The 19,996-nt window shown below is 42.9% G+C and overlaps 1 protein-coding gene across 4 annotated transcripts in view; it reads left to right on the top strand.

The window, feature by feature from the left end:
- COL11A1 (collagen type XI alpha 1 chain) overlaps nt 1-8,523 on the top strand; it is a 180,275-nt gene extending 171,752 nt beyond the window's left edge. For all 4 annotated transcript variants that reach the window (XM_036272170.1, XM_036272168.1, XM_036272173.1 and 1 more), the window contains 4 exons: nt 1,878-1,990; nt 3,872-3,940; nt 5,121-5,354; nt 6,812-8,523. In XM_036272170.1, coding sequence (XP_036128063.1) covers nt 1,878-1,990; nt 3,872-3,940; nt 5,121-5,354; nt 6,812-6,958 — 563 coding nt within the window. In that variant the 3' untranslated portion in view covers nt 6,959-8,523. The remainder of the gene's footprint in view (nt 1-1,877; nt 1,991-3,871; nt 3,941-5,120; nt 5,355-6,811) is intronic.
- The last annotated feature ends 11,473 nt before the right edge of the window (nt 8,524-19,996 follow it).

Raw genomic sequence — 19,996 nt, 5'->3', positions numbered from 1 at the left:
ATGGATGAGACAGTAGAAATAGGAGAGGAATAAATTAGAGACACATTGAACATAGTATACATGGAACACTGAATTTATTGAACAAAGGTATCTTAGTAATTAAGCTATGTTATTTGAAAGAATATTTAATGAATAAAAATAATGTTTAACATATAATTCAAACTTATATATTCCTAAAACAATAAGAAATATCAAAGATAAGAGAGGTTATTGTGGTTGGTAAAATCTTGGATGATTTTTACTTTCTCATATGTATTTTTCCTGAGAATTTCAATGTGTTCTGGATGTGAACTTATTAATGATGTAAACAGAAAAATTATAAATGTTTTTGTTAAATGATATGTTTGAGGTTCCCTGACATATAGTAGAAGCTTATCGACTGTGAGAGTGTTTTCCCTGTTTATAAATAGCAGTGATAAAAGATAAAACAGATCAGCATTTGTATGTCAAGAGTTCTGGTACTGAACTAAGCAGGGGAGCTTTTAAAACGTTCTGGTTCATAACCAGTTCATAACCAGTTTGACATAATTCAAACCAACATTTGACATGAAGCAGCGGCATGAAAAATGGTAGGTGGAAGGCAAAGTCATCATCCAGTGTATTTCAGTTCTGTCACCTAATAATTTTTTTTTATCCTCACCAAGGACATTTTTCCATTTTTTGTTCAGATAGAGTGGGAGGGAGAGAGAGAGAGAAAAAGACATCCATATGAAAGGGACACATTGAGTGGCTGCCACCCACATAACCAACCAGGGTTGGGGACAAACTGCAACCGAGGTACGTGCCCTTAGCAGGAACTGAACCCTGGTCTCTCTGGACCGCGGGCTGACGCTGTAACCGCTGAGCCAAACCAGCCAGGTCTCCTAATAATTCTTTAAAGCCATATTGTTAACCAGTTATTTAAATGATGACTTTGTGTTACTCCCACTATTAGCCATATTTCCTCACTTAACACCTGATAAACAGACACGGCCATTCACAGGACACAGTTTGTGTTTTTACCAATAGCAAACTGCATTTAAACATATAAAATTGACCTGCTTCTTTAAGATCCCATTCAAAGGACTACATCATTTACTACAAGAAGAAATTTTTGCTCTAAAGTAATGCTAACATGTAATCCTTGAGGCTAAGTACATACTATATCATCTCTTCCATTGTTATCAATGAATAAACCAAGAAACAATGTATTGGCGATTATACTCAGATGACTTAAGTAGTCAGTACTACTTACGGGATTTAAGGTTGAGCAGATCTAATTCCGGTGTGCTTGCAGTTCATTACACGTGAAATGAACAGCATGTTAATATGTGAGGAGGTGACATGGAAATTGAAACCTGAAAGTAGCCGGCGACACATGGAGAAGGTGCCCGGGCAGAGGGCCGGGGGCATGTGCACAGCTTTGAGGCAGGCAAGACAAAGGTCACTCTTGCACTATTCAGACATATGCCCCAAGATGACCAAAAACATAAGAGAAATTCCTGTGGGGAAAAGATCGATGAATATGTATTTCACCTTAGTTCTTTCTTTCTTTTTTTTTTTTTTTTTATTTGTTTCATCCTCACCCGAGGACAGTTTTACATTCTTTGTTCAGATAGAGCAGGAGGGAGAGAGAGAGAGAAACATCGACGTGAAGGGACACATCGAGTGGTTGCCACCCGCACGACCCAACCAGGGCCAGAGACAAACTGCAACCGAGGTACGTGCCCTTAGCGGGAACCGAACCCGGGTCTCTCTGGACCGCAGGCCAGCGCTCTAACCACTGAGCTGAACCAACCAGGGCACCTTAGTTCTCTTTCTAATAAAAGTGGATATTTAATGCATTTGATTTTAGACCTACGTGTATTTGTCCATGACATGTGTTTTCCGCCCTACAGGGGAATATTGGATTGACCCTAACCAAGGTTGCTCAGGAGACTCCTTCAAGGTGTACTGTAATTTCACGTCTGGTGGTGAGACATGCATTTATCCAGACAAAAAATCGGAGGGAGTAAGTACCAGTCTGTTTTGGCGACTGTTGACAGTTCTTGCCATGTTTTTGCAATATTGTACTAAATAAGAAAATTATACTGTCATATTTTCATTTACCTGCTTTTCTTACAGGTTAATTAGAACATTCCACTTGCATAAACATGAATAAGGCACTCAAGTGATGTATGGAGTTCACAAATACTTCTGTCCTCTATTCTTTAGCCACATGTGTTCTTTTTGCATCTGCTTGCTCTTTAAAATTCCACAGCTTTCCACGACAGCCCAGCCGATCCTCAGATTTCAGTGCCTGTGTTGTAGTCTTCATGCCCCTCACCACATGGTGGACTCACAACTCCACACCCCATGTCACACTCACAGCTGCACACCCCATGGCACACTCACAGATGTACACCCCATGGCTCACTCACAGCTGCACACCCCATGGCACACTCACAGATGTACACCCCATGGCACACTCACAGCTGCACACCCCATGATGGACACACAACTGCACACCCCATGGCACACTCACAGCTGCACACTCCATGGCGGATGCACAGCTGCACACTCCATGGCGGATGCACAGCTGCACACTCCATGGCACACCCACAGCTCCTCACCCCGTGGCAGACGCACAGCTCCACACTCTGTTGCGGACACAGCTCCACACCCCGTGGCGGATGCACAGCTGCACACCCCATGATGGACCCACAGCTCCACACCCTATGACGGACGCACAGCTGCACACTCCATGGCACACTCACAGCACACTCACAGCTGCACACTCCATGGTGGACGCAGAGCTGCACACCCCATGGCACACTCACAGCACACTCACAGCTGCACACCCCATGGCGGAGGCACAGCTGCATATTATGCTGAAGACACAATTTCATAAAGAATTAATTTTTTACATAAAAGAAGGGTATTCTATGCACATGGGTACTCTTTACATGTTTAGTCTCTTAAATTCATTTCTTGATTTTTCACCTAGCAGTATCAGTATATTTGAGTTTGAGCTTTAAACTAAAGGCTAATTATTAATATAAGGAAAGATTCTTCACTGGCATAATTATAGTCTCCAAACATTATACGGGTGGGAAATCTTGTCTTTATTTATGTTTTTTGAATAAATTACATTTTTCTTAGTAAGTGGTATGGGTCTACAGAGGCACAAAAATTCCTTAAGTCAAAACAAGTAGCTTTATGTTCAGAGAGAAGTAAAAGATGGGGGTAGAGGTGAGAGACAAAGCAACTTCGGTTTCCGCCCACCCTGGGCATGTGGTGAAGCATAATAAAGCTCCCCTATCCGCCAAAGACCTGTGGAAAAACGGAAAATGCTTCCCCTTGCATTGATGACTCAAATTCCCTACAGGGAGACCTTCCAGACCCTTATATACCACTGATATTTGCAAAGCAACAAATTGAATGCAGACCTGTAAAAGATGCTAAACATTCTTCCCAGCAGGGAATGGCAGGGACTCTTCCATACCAACCCACACTCAGTGGCTGGTGGATAATCTCGGGACACCTACCTTGGCTGTAGAATGCTGATGTTACCTGCCAGATGGCTGATCCAAATGGCATTGTGAGGGTTTCCTTCACAAAGGGTCACTTAAGAGTTCCAGCAGCGTCCCCTGCAGCCCTTAGCATGCCTTTACGGATCATCCCCCTTCTTTCTAGGCATGAAAGGAAACAGGAAGAAAATGACTCAGTCTTCACTAAATGGGAATTCACAGGATCCATCTCAAATTTTGCTTTTTATGTCATTTTGTGTAATCCAGAGTAGACCATTTGAAAAGCTCTTTAGCGTCTTAGTCTTACTGAAAATTACTGATATATACACAAGTATTACTGTTCATAATGTTTACCTATTGATTTTCCTGCTTTTTTGCAACAGGTAAGAATTTCATCATGGCCAAAGGAAAAACCAGGAAGCTGGTTTAGTGAATTTAAGAGAGGAAAACTGGTATGTTATTATGGCAACATGAAATGGTTTATCTTGAACTTAGTAAATGAAGCTCACATTACATGTCTCTTGACAGTGACTGTGGCAGTCCAAGTGACACCGAACAGGGTTCCTTCGTTATACCCATCTACTATAGCATAGGCTCTAGTGAAGTCTCACGTTTTTCTATCAAAATAAATGGAAGAATACTAGATCTACTAAAACAATATTATCAATAAAATAAAATATTATCAGGCACATGTTATTAAGTACCTGAGCTAGACATCATCACAATGGATTCTGTTAGCAATGCCAGGTGTAGAGACTAGATCTTTTTAGTATCTTTGACTATTTCACCTTCTCTCTGCCTGGAACCTCATTTATTTTTTGTTCTTCATTTCGAGTCAACATAATCTGGGTGAATTTCTTACTTAATTTTAAAAAGAATCTAAGTTGATGTCTCAGCTAAGCCCAGATGTCTTGATAATACCCTGTAAAACAATTTATAAACTTGATAAAAGAGACAGTTTTTAATACTTTGCAATTAAGACTATTTTCCTGTTCTAAACACAAAGTGAATATCACTGACAACCGCATACACTGGCACGGCCCCGGGCCTGGTGCTGTGCGGGGGACACGTCATGATCAAGCGCATCAGCTAAGAATGGACAAGCGGCAGGTCCGTGCTGAAAACTAAAGACTGAAAATTCCTGAGAGGACAATGGCCCCCACACGAAAAAGGCAGGAACATGTTTAAAACATTTGTGACATCTTTAAAGAGTAGGTGAAATCAAACAACATAAAAATAGTTAACTTTTCTGTGGTGCTGAGATTCCTCAGTTTTCAATGTTTTACTATTTTACCTATTAGAAAAGATACACAAATGCAAGGGAAGGTTTCTTGGAAACAAACCCTTTCTCTTTTCTTTCCATTTTTACTGATGAGGAAACTGAAGCATAGACATAAAGTGACTTTTTCACAGCTAAGTCATGCTTGCAGGAACTCAGGGGGGCGCGCACCCTGACTTCATGGACGCCAGCCTCTGGCTCTCCTGTCCCCTGCGTGCAGCGAAATGGGTCTGCTGACCCAGCCACATGCTCATGGAGTCACAGTGCCCTGTCAACAGGGACGTTCTCCTGTTAGAACCTGGAAGAGAAGAGTCTTGACGTGACTCTTGCTTTCTTTCATTTTGCATTCCCAGCTGTCCTATTTGGATGCGGAAGGCAATTCCATCAACATGGTGCAGATGACCTTCCTGAAGCTGCTGACGGCCTCTGCCCGGCAGAACTTCACCTACCACTGCCACCAGTCCGCAGCCTGGTACGACGTGGCCTCGGGGAGTTACGGCAAAGCCCTGCGGTTCCTGGGCTCAAATGACGAGGAGATGTCCCAGGACAACAGCCCTCACATCCGGGCGCTGCATGACGGCTGTGCGGTGAGTATGACTTCAGCCAGCCTCCGTGCGCAGGGCAGCGGCAGAGCGAACCGTCCATGTGGCCCTGTGTCCAGTGTCGCCTGTGAAATGCAGTTGATATTTGATGCTGAACACTGACACGTTGAAATATATATATATTAGAAACCACTCATACACACACACACACACACACACACACAGGAACTCTGAAACATACAGACACATTTTTAAACTTTATTGTAGAGAGTATTACAGATGTCACTCCTTTCTTCCCCCCATCGCCTCCCTCCGTCTGGTTCCCACCCCATCCCTGGCCTTCACCACCCTGTTGTCTGTGTCCACGGGCGATGCACACATGCATATACATTCTTTGGTTAATCTCTTTCCACCCCGCCTTCCCTCCAAGGTTCATCAGTCTGTTCCATGTCTCCATGCCTCTGATTCTATTTTTATTCATCAGTTTACTTTGTTCATTAGATTTTATGTTTAAATGAGATCATGTGATATTCACATTTTTAAAGCCGTAACAGAAGGTAATCTTGGATTGTGTTATTATTTTTATGGAACTATTCCTGATATTTGAATACTGTGGCACTTATTCTTGAAATAATTTTTTTTTCAAAAGTCTTATTTCATGATTCTAAAATGACAGATAAAGGAATCACCATTATACCATTTAGACCATAGATCCTTCTTACCCCCATATTTTTTATGAGGGGCTTGTTGATTGGTACTACATACACCAGTTTAGACAGCTACTACCATTTTCTTGTTTTTACCTTCTGGAACTACCTTTTTCACACATGTGGGAATTCCATGTAAGAAACTGTCCCATAGACCACCCTAAAAAGCCTAGTGTTTTCGCTGATGAGGCAGAGAAGCCACTGTTACGAGCAGCAGGTGCGTGCCTTCAGCGAGGTGAACAGGTGCACCTGGCCAAGCAAGCGAAATCCCAGCACGAGCAGTAGCTGGTGTGTGGGATTTTCCAGTAAAATGTATGTATCATTGCTCACAAAATTCATATCTACTAGCAGAGATGCTTTGACTTTTGACCTCTTGCCTTATAATCCTATATTCAAATTTTTCTTAAGAAAATTTGACTATATCTATCTTAATTATTATTATAATATAAGGATATATTATTTATGTAGGCATATAACCCAATACCAATATCAGTTTTCTTATTAAACTGTATTTATCAATTCAGTAAGATTCACTCCAACTGTGCACTAGATCAGAGTGTGATGATTGGGTAATCACAGCTGACTATGGTACGTCATTGTCAGTATTCAGAATCCAAAGCCATTCCTGGCATCAGTGATAACAAGGAGAGCTCATTATTACCTTGATAACGGCAAATCGGTGCTTCCGCTTTCTTCTTTCTTCCCACCTCCACTCAGAGGCTTAAGAAAAAAATAACATATGTTAAAACTATGAAATGATTGCGTAACTTTTTCAATTTCTGCTTCACTTTACAGTCCAGAAAAGGCTATGAAAAGACTGTGATTGAAATCAATACACCGAAAATTGACCAAGTGCCTATCGTTGATGTAATGATTAATGACTTTGGTGATCAGAATCAGAAGTTTGGATTTGAAGTTGGTCCTGTTTGTTTTCTGGGCTAAGATTAGGTCAAACAACATATGAAATCAACAGAAAGTAGACCCTGGTGCCACCCACCCATTCAATGCCACGTGCGAGTTTTGCGTAAGGATGGCATAGAAAACACCTTGTTACGTATGTATGTACCAGTTAGGAAGTACTGCTGCCCTTGTGGGGGCAGAAGCTTTGATAATTATTAAAAAAAAAAAAAAAAAGATAGTGTGGCTGAGATGGAAACAAGCCTTATTCTTGATTCCCAATTTTCACCTCTCCTTTTCCTATTTGGATTTCTTTGGTGCTGTAGAAAAAAAAAAAAGAGAGAGAGAAAGAAAAATATATATTCATAAAAGATATGGTGCTCATTTCCATCCATGAAGGATGTGCTAAAACAGTGTGTTTAATAAATTGTAATTATTTTATGTACAGTTCTATACTGTTATCTATGTGTCCGTTTCAAAACTAGCACGTGTCTCTGAATTCCATCCGATTCTAAGTTTATGATAATTGCAGAACTATGATGGCAATAAATATATGTATTATGAAAAAAATAAAGTTGTAATTTCTGATGACTCTAATTCCCTTTCTTTGATTAATAATAAAATGCCTTTGTATATATTGACGTTGAAGAGTTCAGTTATTCGATGCCGCCAACAAATTTCTCAGAGGGCAAACCCTGGAAGACTTTCTGGAAGCAACACTCAGATCATCTCTTCTCCCCTGACAGTAACTTTGATGACTTTCCGCCAAATATATGCACTTTGATGCTTTATTCAGTGCTATACCTCAACTTTTTTCTTTTCAGAATCCAGGATTTCACAGGCTACTTGTATATATGGAAAATAAGCAAGTTTATATTTTTGGACAGGAAAATGTGTATGAGAAGCTGTTTTTAAAAAACGGATGCCTCCATCAATCAGATGTACAATTTTGTTACTACCTTATCTCATTTCTTGTATTCAGTGTGCTTCTATCATGCAGGTTAATATTAAAAGTTGGAAGCAAAACAATAATTTATGAATATGTTCAATGTTATACTTTTTAAACAATCAACTTCTTGAATTGGATTCCAAGTTGCATATTATAGTAGTCTCCAAAAATTATTTTTCCTGCACTTGCCCAACAAATATTATTACTTTTCTTTCAAGATAATATCATACATTATTTGACCTACCTAATTGATAAGTACCATATGGTAGGCTGTTACTAACAGTGCTTGTTTTAAAAGTCATACTTATTAAAAGTAATCACAACATTTTTTTCCCACTAAGGTATTTTCTTTTGGGTAGCTTGAAATAGCAGTAAAATTTAAAAATTACAAATTGAACTTTGTATCTATTTTAAGTAATATATGTAAGACTTGAAAATAAATGTTTTATTATTTCTTATATGAAGTGTTAAATTAATTGATACCAGATTTCACTGGATCATTTTCAACTGATAATTTATCACAAAAGAGCATACCTGTAATGTTGACCTTAAAACGTGAACATTTGTCATTCAGAAGTTCTTTTATTTTTGAAATTAAGTTTGTAAATGTCCTTTCAAGAAGGGAGATATGAATCGTATAAATAAACTCAAGTCTTGTCTACCTGGGTTGGTCATTCTCTTTCTTAAATAGGTCCCAAATTGCTCTCTACTGCAGAAAAGGCTTTCGATTCTGTCTGTTGACCATCCAGGTTAGAATTGTTTTACATTTTTGCAAAATAAAAATTGGTTATTTAAAGTTTCAAGAAGGCATTTTTCATCATTAAGCATTTTACAAAGTCTCAAACATAGGTGCATAATTTCAGCATTAGAAGTATTTCCAGAACATTTTATTTGAAAGAGAGTCTCGAAATCATACATAAAATAATATTGTTCATGAACAAGGGGTTCCATACATCAGACAATTTACTTTAATAAATGATAGCAATAGTCCAGCCAGTGTGGCTCAGTGGTTGAGCATCGACCCATGCACCAGAGGTCGCCAGTTTGATTCCCAGTCAGGGCACGCGCCCGGGTTGTGGGCTCAGTCCTCAGAAGGGGGTGTGCAGGAGGCAGCTGATCAGCGGTTCTCTCTCACATTGATGTTCCTTTCTCTTCCTCTCCCTTCCTCTCTCTCTAAAAATCAATAAAAATATACTTAAAACAAATAAATAAAATAAATGAGAGCAATGAGAGAGAATACTCTGCATACTGGTCTGCATTAGGAAAGTGGTACCGTTTGTCCATTTCAGCAAAATAGCTTCAGATTGGCCACTCAGGAGAGTCAAAGAACGACAGCCGAGTCCCTTGTCCTCCCCTAACCCTCTGGGCATGGATGCGCTTTTCTGGATAGAATCAAACATTTTTTCTCCCTTTTAATTGATTTAATCCAGACAAAAGGGAGCTCAGTGGAATTGGAAAAGCACATTTTATGTATAAGTTATTCATGTGTAAACCATGAATAATAATACTGACTTTATTGCTTGGGTGATTTCTGAACCAGATGTACATAAAATGTGGTCTCTCTTTAAGAAAAATAATTACCAATATACATTACCAATATAAAATAAGACAGAAATTACTATTAAAAATGAGTGAAGATATTACAGAAAGTTAATAATTTAAAAAAGGGACCAATACCAAAAATAGTCAGAAAATCCTGGAAAATATCAATGTTCTTATTAGTTCTGTGAAGTACCACTGCAATACTTTTATCCCATGTGTTTTATTTACTTGTGACTGCAATCTCTGAATGCCTCTTCATGTGAGAATTTTATAATTAAATTTTCTATAGAAAGAATGTTTTTTCTAGTGTATCAGATTAAAATAGTTTTTATTATCAATAGCTTAGAGATGTCTCAGGGTCACATCTTGTTTTTGGTAAGTATTTTTAAGTTTTTAGGTCCATTTTATAAGTATTTTTTAATATAATTTTTTAATTGACTCTGGAGAAAGAGGAAGGGAGGGGGAGAGAGGGAGAAACATCAATCGCTGCCTCCTGCATGCCCCCTACTGAGGATCAAGCCTGAAGCCTGGGCATGTGCCCTGGCCAGGAATCAAACTGGTGACCTCTTGGTGCCTGGCATGACACCCAACCAACTGAGCCACAATAGCCGGGCTAGGTCATTTTAAAATTAGGCAAAGCTCTGTTATACTTCTTTCTTATGCTCACTATAAATTTGTGAGCATTCTCCACAGACTGATTTCGTGTGTTTCATACAGTAGGGTTCGGGTTCAGGTTCTGGGCCCCAAACCACACACACACACCATGGCACAAACTCTGCCCTCATGCCTTTTCGTTATCACAACACAGTGGGCGAAGGGATTGTTCTAGAAGACCATTTCTGTACTAGGATTACTGGCATTCATTATCCATAAATATTAACTGCAAACCATATAATTATACCGCACCAGGTAAATACATTCCACGAAGCCCCATAAATAAATCACATTTCCTCCTTGCTGGCTTCTTCCGCACCAGTCAGCAGAGCGAAGATACCACAGAGAAGATGCAGTGGGAAATAATATTCTTCACTGATCATGGTTAAATAATCTCACTCTGGCGAATTTTCCCAATCATATGACGATGTGACCATATTTCTAGGACCTCTCACAAGGTTTCAGGTGGAGCCCATGAAAGAGAAGGATCTCAAAGCTAAGCTTTATTGGTGTCACGGTAAAAGTCCTCTGCATACTGGATAATCACAAAATAAATGAGGACACCGAGGCCTAGCACACTGATATATCTCTATAAGAGCTAAGGGCATAGTTTCCAGCTCTAAATTCCTACTACTGTGTCATGAGCAGAGCAGAAATTTCTTTCTAAAACGGTGCTAAGAACACACATGCTACCTACCTCACAGAACTTTTATAAACATTTCATTTTAAAACAATGAAACACAATGTAAATGGCATGATCATGGATGCCCAAATCAGCAAAGAGCCTCACAAAATACTGGCTCCAGGAATGATTCACAAAGGACACAGAAAAGGAGCAGCAGCTGCTACATGAATAACCAGGAGTCCCAAGGGCATCAGCAGCTCTGCAGGGCCCCTCTGGCCAGCACGTGCTTGGCTGTCCAGAGGGTGAATTCCATAGGTTTTAGGGTCTCTCGAAGTGAATGCTTGGCTCATCCCGTACCCCTGTATTGGTGATGTTACTAATGATTCCTTAGTGCAGCTGAAGCCCAACGATCCAGAGATTGCAGGGTTATTCACAATGTAACATCTTTCAGAAATATGCCCTGCAGTTTCAGTAATCAGCACATAGCCACCCCCACAGGACCCTCATTCATTTTCCACCCAGTAGGATCCATCAATCAACATTTAGAAGGAGAAAAGACTTACAGACCCACTGTTAACTCTTTCCTTCCAAAAATATAAATTGAAATAATTTCAGAAATGCTTTATGGCACCATTAACTAGGACTTATTTAATAGCAACCTCACAATGACATTTCTGCCTCTAATACTAGCTACATAAAGTTACACAGACATCGATTCCTATTTTTAAGTGTCTAGAAAGAAAGAAGTGGGTCTTTGTTCGCCAATGGAAAGACTTGCGATGGTGAAAACTGACACGCAAACCTCGTGCCCCAGACTCCGTTCCAGGCACAGCGCAAGCCCGCGAGTCTGCCGGCTCCACCAGCCTGGCCGCACGGGTCCGGTGAAGGAAATGCTGGCCAGCCATCTGGGGCTCACTGAGGACCTGTTCCCTAGTGCATGAAGAAACGTCACCTGACGGGGCATGCCTCTGTGCAGGGCACTGGATGGGGTGGCGGCGCTGCTGTAAGTGTGACCAGGTTCTGTGAAGACAGAGTGGCCGCCCCCGTCGGGTCGGCGCGGCGGAGGGTCCGCGGGGCGGTGCCTCCGTCCCCCAGGCCCTGGCGCGGCCTCTGGTTCGAGAGGAGGAGGTTGCGGAGTAGAACTGATCACAGCTACCATTTTATAAGGTAAAGTGTAGTTGGAAAACCCCGAGGTGTATTTTTATGCAACTAAGATTTCTCAGCTATACAGAAGGAAACTTCATTCACACGTGAGCGAACGTTCTTAACTAGTTACGTCTGCAGAGCTGGAGAGACTTTTCCATCACTACTGAGACAGAAAAACAGAGAAAAATGCTAACAGTAAAAACAAAATTTCTAAATGTACTAAATACCTAAATTTAACTCGAAGTAGGAAAGCAGTATGACTAGTAAGTACACTTTTTATTTTAGATTTTTATGAAACAGTTAAAAGTCGGCAGGGGTTGTAGCCATGACTCCCAGCCCAGAACAGTATCTGTGACCAGAGGGCCTTTGGTGCGGGACCCAAGAAGGTGTAGAAATGTTCCTTCTCAGCAGGGAGAGACACTGTGTTAAGTAAAGGAAGAGAATGTGCCATAAAAACAAGGGATTGAAAGAAACCCTGTCATTATTCATTTGCTTTTGAAGGACAATAAGCAAGATTTTCTTTGCATTTTCCTTCCTTGTCTTGCCACCCCTGCGTGTTCTCTGGTGCGGTCCGAACCTTCTGTGGACAGGCTCCTCCGAAAGGCGATGACGTGAGCCAGCCTCAGACGTGCAACCCGGAGGGAGCCCAGCAGAACTCAGAGACAGCAGGGCCCCAGGGCCGGAGCGAGGGTCACCAGAGCCCTGCTGGTGACAGCCCCACTCAGGCAGGGGACCGATCAGTAGTGCTCATGTGGGAAGCCACGCATGGAGGACAGCAGGCCCCTGGCGCCACGGGGAACAACAGCACTGGCGTCTGCGGATTCTGTGACAGGTGCACCGGCTGCCGCCACAGAGGTGCCCGCAGAGCCGTCCCGCAGCGTGTGGCGTCATCCACTGTTTAACCGAGTCCGACTCAGCCCAGGACTGAGCCCGCTGAGCAGCTAGTCCATGTCGCTCCTCCGGGCTGAAGAGACGGCTGAGACAGGAGTCCTCTAGCTGGTCTTCCCGGGCCTGACCGCCACGCCTTCCGAGGGGTGCTCCCGGGAACCGCCAGACCTGCCTTCCGAGGGGTGTTCACGGGACCACCAGACCTGCCTTCCGAGGGGTGCGCCCGGGAACCACCAGACCTGCCTTCCGAGGGGTGCTCCCGGGAACCACCAGACCTGCCTTCCGAGGGGTGTTCCCGGGAACCACCAGGGCTGCCTTCCGAGGGGTGCTCCCGGGAACCACCAGGGCTGCCTTCCGAGGGGTGCTCCCGGGAACCGCCAGGGCTGCCTTCTGATGGGTGTTCACGGGACCACCAGACCTGCCTTCCGAGGGGTGCTCCCGGGAACCGCCAGAACTGTCTTCCGAGGGGTGTTCCCGGGAACCACCAGGGCTGCCTTCCGAGGGGTGCGCCCGGGAACCACCAGGGCTGCCTTCCGAGGGGTGCGCCCGGGAACCGCCAGGGCTGACTTCCGAGGGGTGCTCACGGGAACCGCCAGACCTGCCTTCCGAGGGGTGTTCCCGGGAACCACCAGGGCTGCCTTCCGAGGGGTGAGCCCGGGAACCACCAGGGCTGCCTTCCGAGGGGTGCTCACGGGAACCACCAGACCTGCCTTCCGAGGGGTGCTCACGGGAACCACCAGACCTGCCTTCCGAGGGGTGCTCACGGGAACCACCAGGGCTGCCTTCCGAGGGGTGCTCACGGGAACCACCAGGGCTGCCTTCCGAGGGGTGTTCCCAGGAACCACCAGACCTGCCTTCCGAGGGGTGCTCACAGGAACCACCAGGGCTGCCTTCCGAGGGGTGTCACGGGAACCGCCAGACCTGCCTTCCGAGGGGTGCTCACGGGAACCACCAGACCTGCCTTCCGAGGGGTGCTCACGGGAACCACCAGACCTGCCTTCCGAGGGGTGCTCACGGGAACCACCAGACCTGCCTTCCGAGGGGTGCTCACGGGAACCACCAGACCTGCCTTCCGAGTGGTGCTCACGGGAACCACCAGGGCTGCCTTCGGAGGGGTGCTCACGGGAACCGCCAGACCTGCCTTCCGAGTGGTGCTCACGGGAACCACCAGATCTGCCTTCCGAGGGGTGTTCCCGGGAACCACCAGGGCTGCCTTCCGAGGGGTGTTCCCAGGAACCACCAGACCTGCCTTCCGAGGGGTGCTCACGGGAACCACCAGGGCTGCCTTCCGAGGGGTGCGCCCGGGAACCACCAGACCTGCCTTCCGAGGGGTGTTCATGGGAACCACCCCAGCTATTTGCACAGTACCCCTAGCGTCCCCGGAGGAAGTCATTGAAGGGATTGTAGCAGCAGCCTCCACAGGGGACCAGAGACTAGTCTGGCCAGAATAAGTTTTCACGACCTTTTAAACTCCTTTTTAGTTAGTTGCTAATCTTTGCAAACTTGAATTTCTGGCTTCTCCTGAAAATTTAGAGGCTCTGGCACCTTTGGAGGGGGGCACACGTTCTCTAACCTGCTGTGCCCTCGGCACCGGCACACCTGTTGCGCTTATGCCCCTTCTGCTTCGTGTGCCCTGGCCGTTCTAGGCATTTGAGCCCTAATCCAGGACTGATATACTGAACAAGAAGAGGCAAAGGAGGATGGACATTAGGAAATACTGATCAGAGAAAAAATTCATTGTCCAAAAATAAATAAATGAATAGGCCTAAAAGGTTATATTAAATCAGAAGAAACTGGGCAGATCACCCAAATATCAAGGAAAGGGAGTCAGATCTCATGATAGGTAAGGAGACAGAAGAGACTGTAATATGGATGGATTATACTCATTTATGCAGAATAATGAAGACAGTCAAAAACCCAAAAAGATCCCATCAAAATACATGTATCTGTTCAATGCCACACTGTGTGGCTTAAACAACGGACATGTATGTTCTTAGTTCTGGGCACAGGATGTCCAAGATCAGGAGGGCACCAGGGTTGGTTTCTGGTGATGGCCCCCTCTCTGGCTTGGTGCTGCCTTCTCACAGTGCCCTCACCTGGTGGACAGGGAGGGAGGGGGGGGGAGGGAGAGAGAGAGAGAGAGAGAGAGAAACTCACTGGTGTCTCTTCTTATAAGAGCACTGATCTCATCATAAGGCTCCACGTGTGACCTTGATGAGCCAGTGACCTCAGTGACCTAATAAAGCAGAGCCAGGGGAAGAGACGTAAGGGGTGAGCTTCAGAGGGGTCTTGAGCTCAGAGCTTCTCTGCCCTCCAGGCATGTGGATGTCCTCACCAATTTGGAAGCTGTCAGCGAATTTCACTTCAAATTGATAACACTCAAAACTATGTAACAAAAATATAAAAGATGTATAGAGTTGATCTCGCATTTGTTTGGAGGAGGATTCAATGAAATGTGAGATGTTCCAGTTCTTAAAAACAATACGATAAATAGTGCACGATACACAATTCGACAAAGTGGGCAGGGCAGGAGGTAGGCACACTTGTTTGCTTTATTACTGTACAGTTTTCTGTATTGAAGCTAATTATAATAAATTAATAACATTTAAAAAGTGAATATATTGACAAAATAAGGTGAGGGGAAGATAAATGTGCTGTTGCAATTTTACCATTGCCCAGTTCTGATCAGAGGAACTATGGAAATTCACATGTCAAAAGGTAAAGTTGTAATTAGCATTCATAGATGTTTTCCACAACTCTTTAGCAGAGTCTGTTTATTTTAACGGGTGTATTTGTAAGGCAGTCTGCCTTGACAAACTAACAAAAGTAAATCAGCAGAATAATTCGCCGGCTTCTTCCACCCACAGGCTCCAGGCAATCACAGAAACTCTGAACATCTGCTTGGATGTGATTGCCATGTTCACTGACTCAGTACACCCAAATAAGCAACAATTACTCTGTTCACCATGTGTCAAAGGATCCATCAAGTTGATTCAGATTAAGACAGGATAAATTGAATCCAGTTGGCTACGTGCATATCTGTATGCAAAGTTTAAACAAGTATCAACTGTGCTGTTTTCATTTATTTAGAAGCAAAACAAGAATACATTGATACATAATTTCAGAAATAACTATTTCTCATCAAAATTTTTCTTATGTCATTGGATTTATTTTCTTGGGGTGGAAAATTTTCTAATATGTTTGAGTGGACTTTTGTATTACATTAGATTAAAAGTGTCATTTTTTTCTTGGACTAATTTACCTTATTTCCATTCATTAGCCCCTAGGTATAAAAATGTCTTTCAAAGCTTAAGATACATGAATTTCCTTAAGTTATACTTCCAAAAGTGAGCCATTTTTAGATATAAACCTAACATTTATTTCTTAAATTTTAAACATTATGTTATGGGAGAAATGCCTTTCTGTGTTGCTAGTGGGAGTGGGGTTTTCAGGGTGCTGCTGGAATAAGCATTTCTGGAGGACCCCTTGGGAGGATGAGATGTGGTAGAAAGCTTTATTTATGTGGAATTACATCCCTCAGTTTCAAAAGTCCAATTTCCCTTAAACCTGTCTGGGAAGAGGTGCAGCTGGGTTCAGGAGAGCTAGCAGCAAAGTCGCTGTGCAAAGTTTCTGTCCCATGATGGAGCTGGGCTGGCACAGCAGCGAGCCAGTTCCACCAGCCCTTTAGTCCACGGTGCGTGGGGCCCACAGGCTGCGGCACGTGAGTGAGCGCAGGGGAGCCAGAGAGCCTGACTCCTGCAGCACCAGCCAGGATCGCGCAAGCAGCAGATGGAACTTCTTTGTTCTGGAGATTAAACATCACATCTTCCCAAGCTTGCGGTAGTCACACCTATTCTGGCCAATGACCTGTTCCCAGGTGTGACTGACAGGCAAGCATTCTCCCTACATCACCCAGACTCTACTGGGAAAAGCTGCACAAGTGGCACGTCTATACAATTTGGCCTTCCCTTTGCTCCTTCCATGTTAATTAATAACTGGGTTAATTGCAATCTTATCAATCCCACCAAATGTTCATGTCTTTAAGTGGTCAGATGATAGATTTCCAACTCATTTATTGGACAGAAATCTGCAGTATCAAATAACTCCACACAAAATTGGAGAGAGAATCTGAATATTCAAAGAATTAAAGATGCTTATTGGAATTTGACAGAGTGACTGCAGGGGCATTAATCATTATCTGTCCTGTTTCCCAACTGTCACAACTAGACAAGCTCCATGTCCATCTCTATTGATGTTCCGTCAGAGTCACGCTGAAGGTCACCAAATGTCCTGTACACTATTGATCTTCGAAGGGGAGGTTCGTGGTGCTGCTTATAACTAAATAATATACCTACATGAACTAACTTTTTTGAAAAAAAAAATGGAAAATCGTTTTTCTGAGCTTTTATCCAGTGTTTACTTTTAATGACTATTCTTCCACCTTTGACACTTCATCAGTGAGAGACGAACAAGGATGCTGTATTTGTGGCTCTGACTGAAGTCGAAAATAGAACTAAGAACACAAGAGGAAGAAAAATATCATATTTTCAGTAAACACAAAACAATTAGCCTAAGATTTAGAAGTGAGGACATTCAAAATGACCACGAGTAAATATTGAACAGGATGCCTATAGGTTTGGGCCCTGGTGATTTTTTGTCAGAATATTAAAGCAAGACAGACTCTAACAGTTTCAATTTCTTCAAAATAGAAATGATTTAGTCCCATACGAGCTGAGAGTGAAACATTCCCTCCATTTTTCTAAGAGGAATATCAAATAAACACTAGGTTGGCTAATAACATTGCCTGACTGGCATGTTTCTATATATTTTAATATAAATTTCAGCTGCTAAAATTGGCATTGCAAAAGGAAGGAAAAGGTAATAACATATTTCCCAAATGGTTAAATTATGTTGATAGTGACTTGCTGCTAAAAGCTGGTAACGGTGGGATCTTGGGGACAATGTTCAGTAGCTGGCTATATCTAGGAGCCGAATTTTTTTATTTTAAAGGGGTCTGGTACAGCAGATGAGATGTCTGAGCTTAGTGAGATAAAGTAAAAGTCTCCTTTGTACAAAGTTTATTAGTGCTAACTGCATCTTATGTATGTGAGTGTGTGTGCATGTGTGTGAATGCATGTGAGTGTGAGTGCATGTGTGTGAGTGTGAGTGCATGTGTGTGAGTGTGAGTGCATGTGAGTGTGTGAGTGCATGTGTGTGTGAGTGCATGTGTGTGAGTGTGGGTGTGAGTGGATGTGAGTGTGGGTGTGAGTGCATGAGTGCATGTGTGAGTGCGTGTGCGTGTGTGTGAGTGCACGTGAGTGTGAATGTAACTGCATGAGTGTGAGTGTGTGTGTGTGTGTGTGTGTGCATGCATATACAGCATCAGGTATATATGTGAAGGCTTAAAACAGAGAAATACTGGAATTCAGTCAGATTGAGCTGCATTGAGTGTCCAGTTTCAGGTCAGAAGTTTTGTAGCCATTGTCTATTCTCAGCCACATGGCTCTATTTTTTGCCCCTTCTATTTTTAGAAACTAGGGGGCGTCATGTTCTATTTGCACTCTCCCAGGAAGATGCTATTATGTCTTCTAGGTGAGAAGCATATGATCCAGTCATTTGTATTAGAATTATGTCAATTTAGGCAAGTTGAATGTTTGATTGGATACATAGATCTAATCAGTATGTGGTCAGATTTACTGAGATACTGCAAAGACATCACACAGTAGAGAGAAGTTACAAGCTGTCCTGAATTGAATTGCTCACCCCATTTCCAAGATCAAGGACCCAGCATCCACAGCACATGGTCCAGCCAAACCAGCCTTCCAGCCCCACTGAATGGGGACAGGCCTGGGTCCTTGATCTTCCCGTGTTCCTGCTGAGGGCTGAGTCTAGTCATCAACAGTTCCTTCAAACTAACAAACATCTGAGGGTCCTTATTCCAACGTTTCCTTACCGTTCTCCCTTTCTGCCTCAGAAATATTTATGAGCTTTGAAGATACCTAGGCAAATGAGAGGAGGAAAAATTATACAACCTATTTTCTATTTTGTATGTGGTACCAACCACATAGACTCCTGCTTTGACGGCTGCCCGCCAGAGAGGCGGGGCCCTGCGGGGAGAACAGACCAGGCTAGGCTGGTGCTCTCTGCCTCCGGGGCGGCAGTCTTCCCAAACAGCTGTTCCCACCAGCCCGGCAGAAGTGCCAAGATGAATCAAGTCGTCCCACACCGGACAGTAGGTTGGCTTTCGTCTTTCCTTGAGCTCTTTTCAGAAACCCAGGAGGCTGTGAGTGTGCAGAAGAGAAATTAAGAGATGTGTATTTTATCTTAGTTGGTTATTCCAAAGGGAGCCGTGGGGGTGTCTCACCTGTCTGAGCCTGTTGCCCACCCTGAGTCATTTTTGTATCAGGGGCTACGAGAATCCCTATTTCTGTATTTATGGAATTCTTAGGGTGAATCTACAACAATAATTTTCTTTATCTCTATCATCATAGTCCTTTATATATTTCACCCAACATGTTGAGCTTCTTATCCGATCACATTTGTTATGTCATCAAAGACGTTAGTTATCTAACCATTCAGTTATTCTCTGATAAATCCTATAATAATAGCTATTGGTAACCAAGTCATTTGCAAAATAAATTTTGAACAATAAGTCTGAAAATTTGATCCTTCATGTCTTTCCAGGATATGACACCTCTCCAGCAGCATACTTTTCAAAGTTACTCCCATTAGCCATTGTAATAGTGTTACTACTACATATTTCCAAATAGTTAATATTAATGATCAATTACTCTACTTTTGAGCTGATAGTTTTAGTCATAGCAAAGGTCACTACCAAAGAAAGGCATAAATACTTTACTGCTGGCTTTTTCCTTTTTCTTCAGAGGTATATTACATTTTAGATCTATGTTAAGTTAGTAATCTCCACCGCAAACGCTTATTTCTGTCCCCAGATCCTGTCAGCTAAGCAGTAGCTGAATATTTTGCTATTAATTTTCTACCAATAGATCGGCAAGGTCATGGCCTGTAGCTATTGCTTTTCACTGTAGAGCTACACAAAGCGTTAATAAAACAAAGCAAAACAAAAAGCCCTAATATAAACCAAAGTCATCATTTTTAATCTTTTCTGCTCTTTTATTAAAGGGTTGAATTACCGTTGTTTTAAGTAGTAATACAGATGAGTATATAATAAATTAAAATTCCATTTTGATTTAAAGGCAATATTAATATTAGATCATATTGAAAATAATTGTGTGAACTGTTCATAATCTGGCTGATC

Source organism: Molossus molossus, unplaced genomic scaffold (assembly GCF_014108415.1).
Source record: "Molossus molossus isolate mMolMol1 unplaced genomic scaffold, mMolMol1.p scaffold_m16_p_20, whole genome shotgun sequence".
Taxonomy (NCBI): Eukaryota; Metazoa; Chordata; class Mammalia; order Chiroptera; family Molossidae; genus Molossus; species Molossus molossus.
This window is presented reverse-complemented; position numbering and strand designations above follow the sequence as displayed.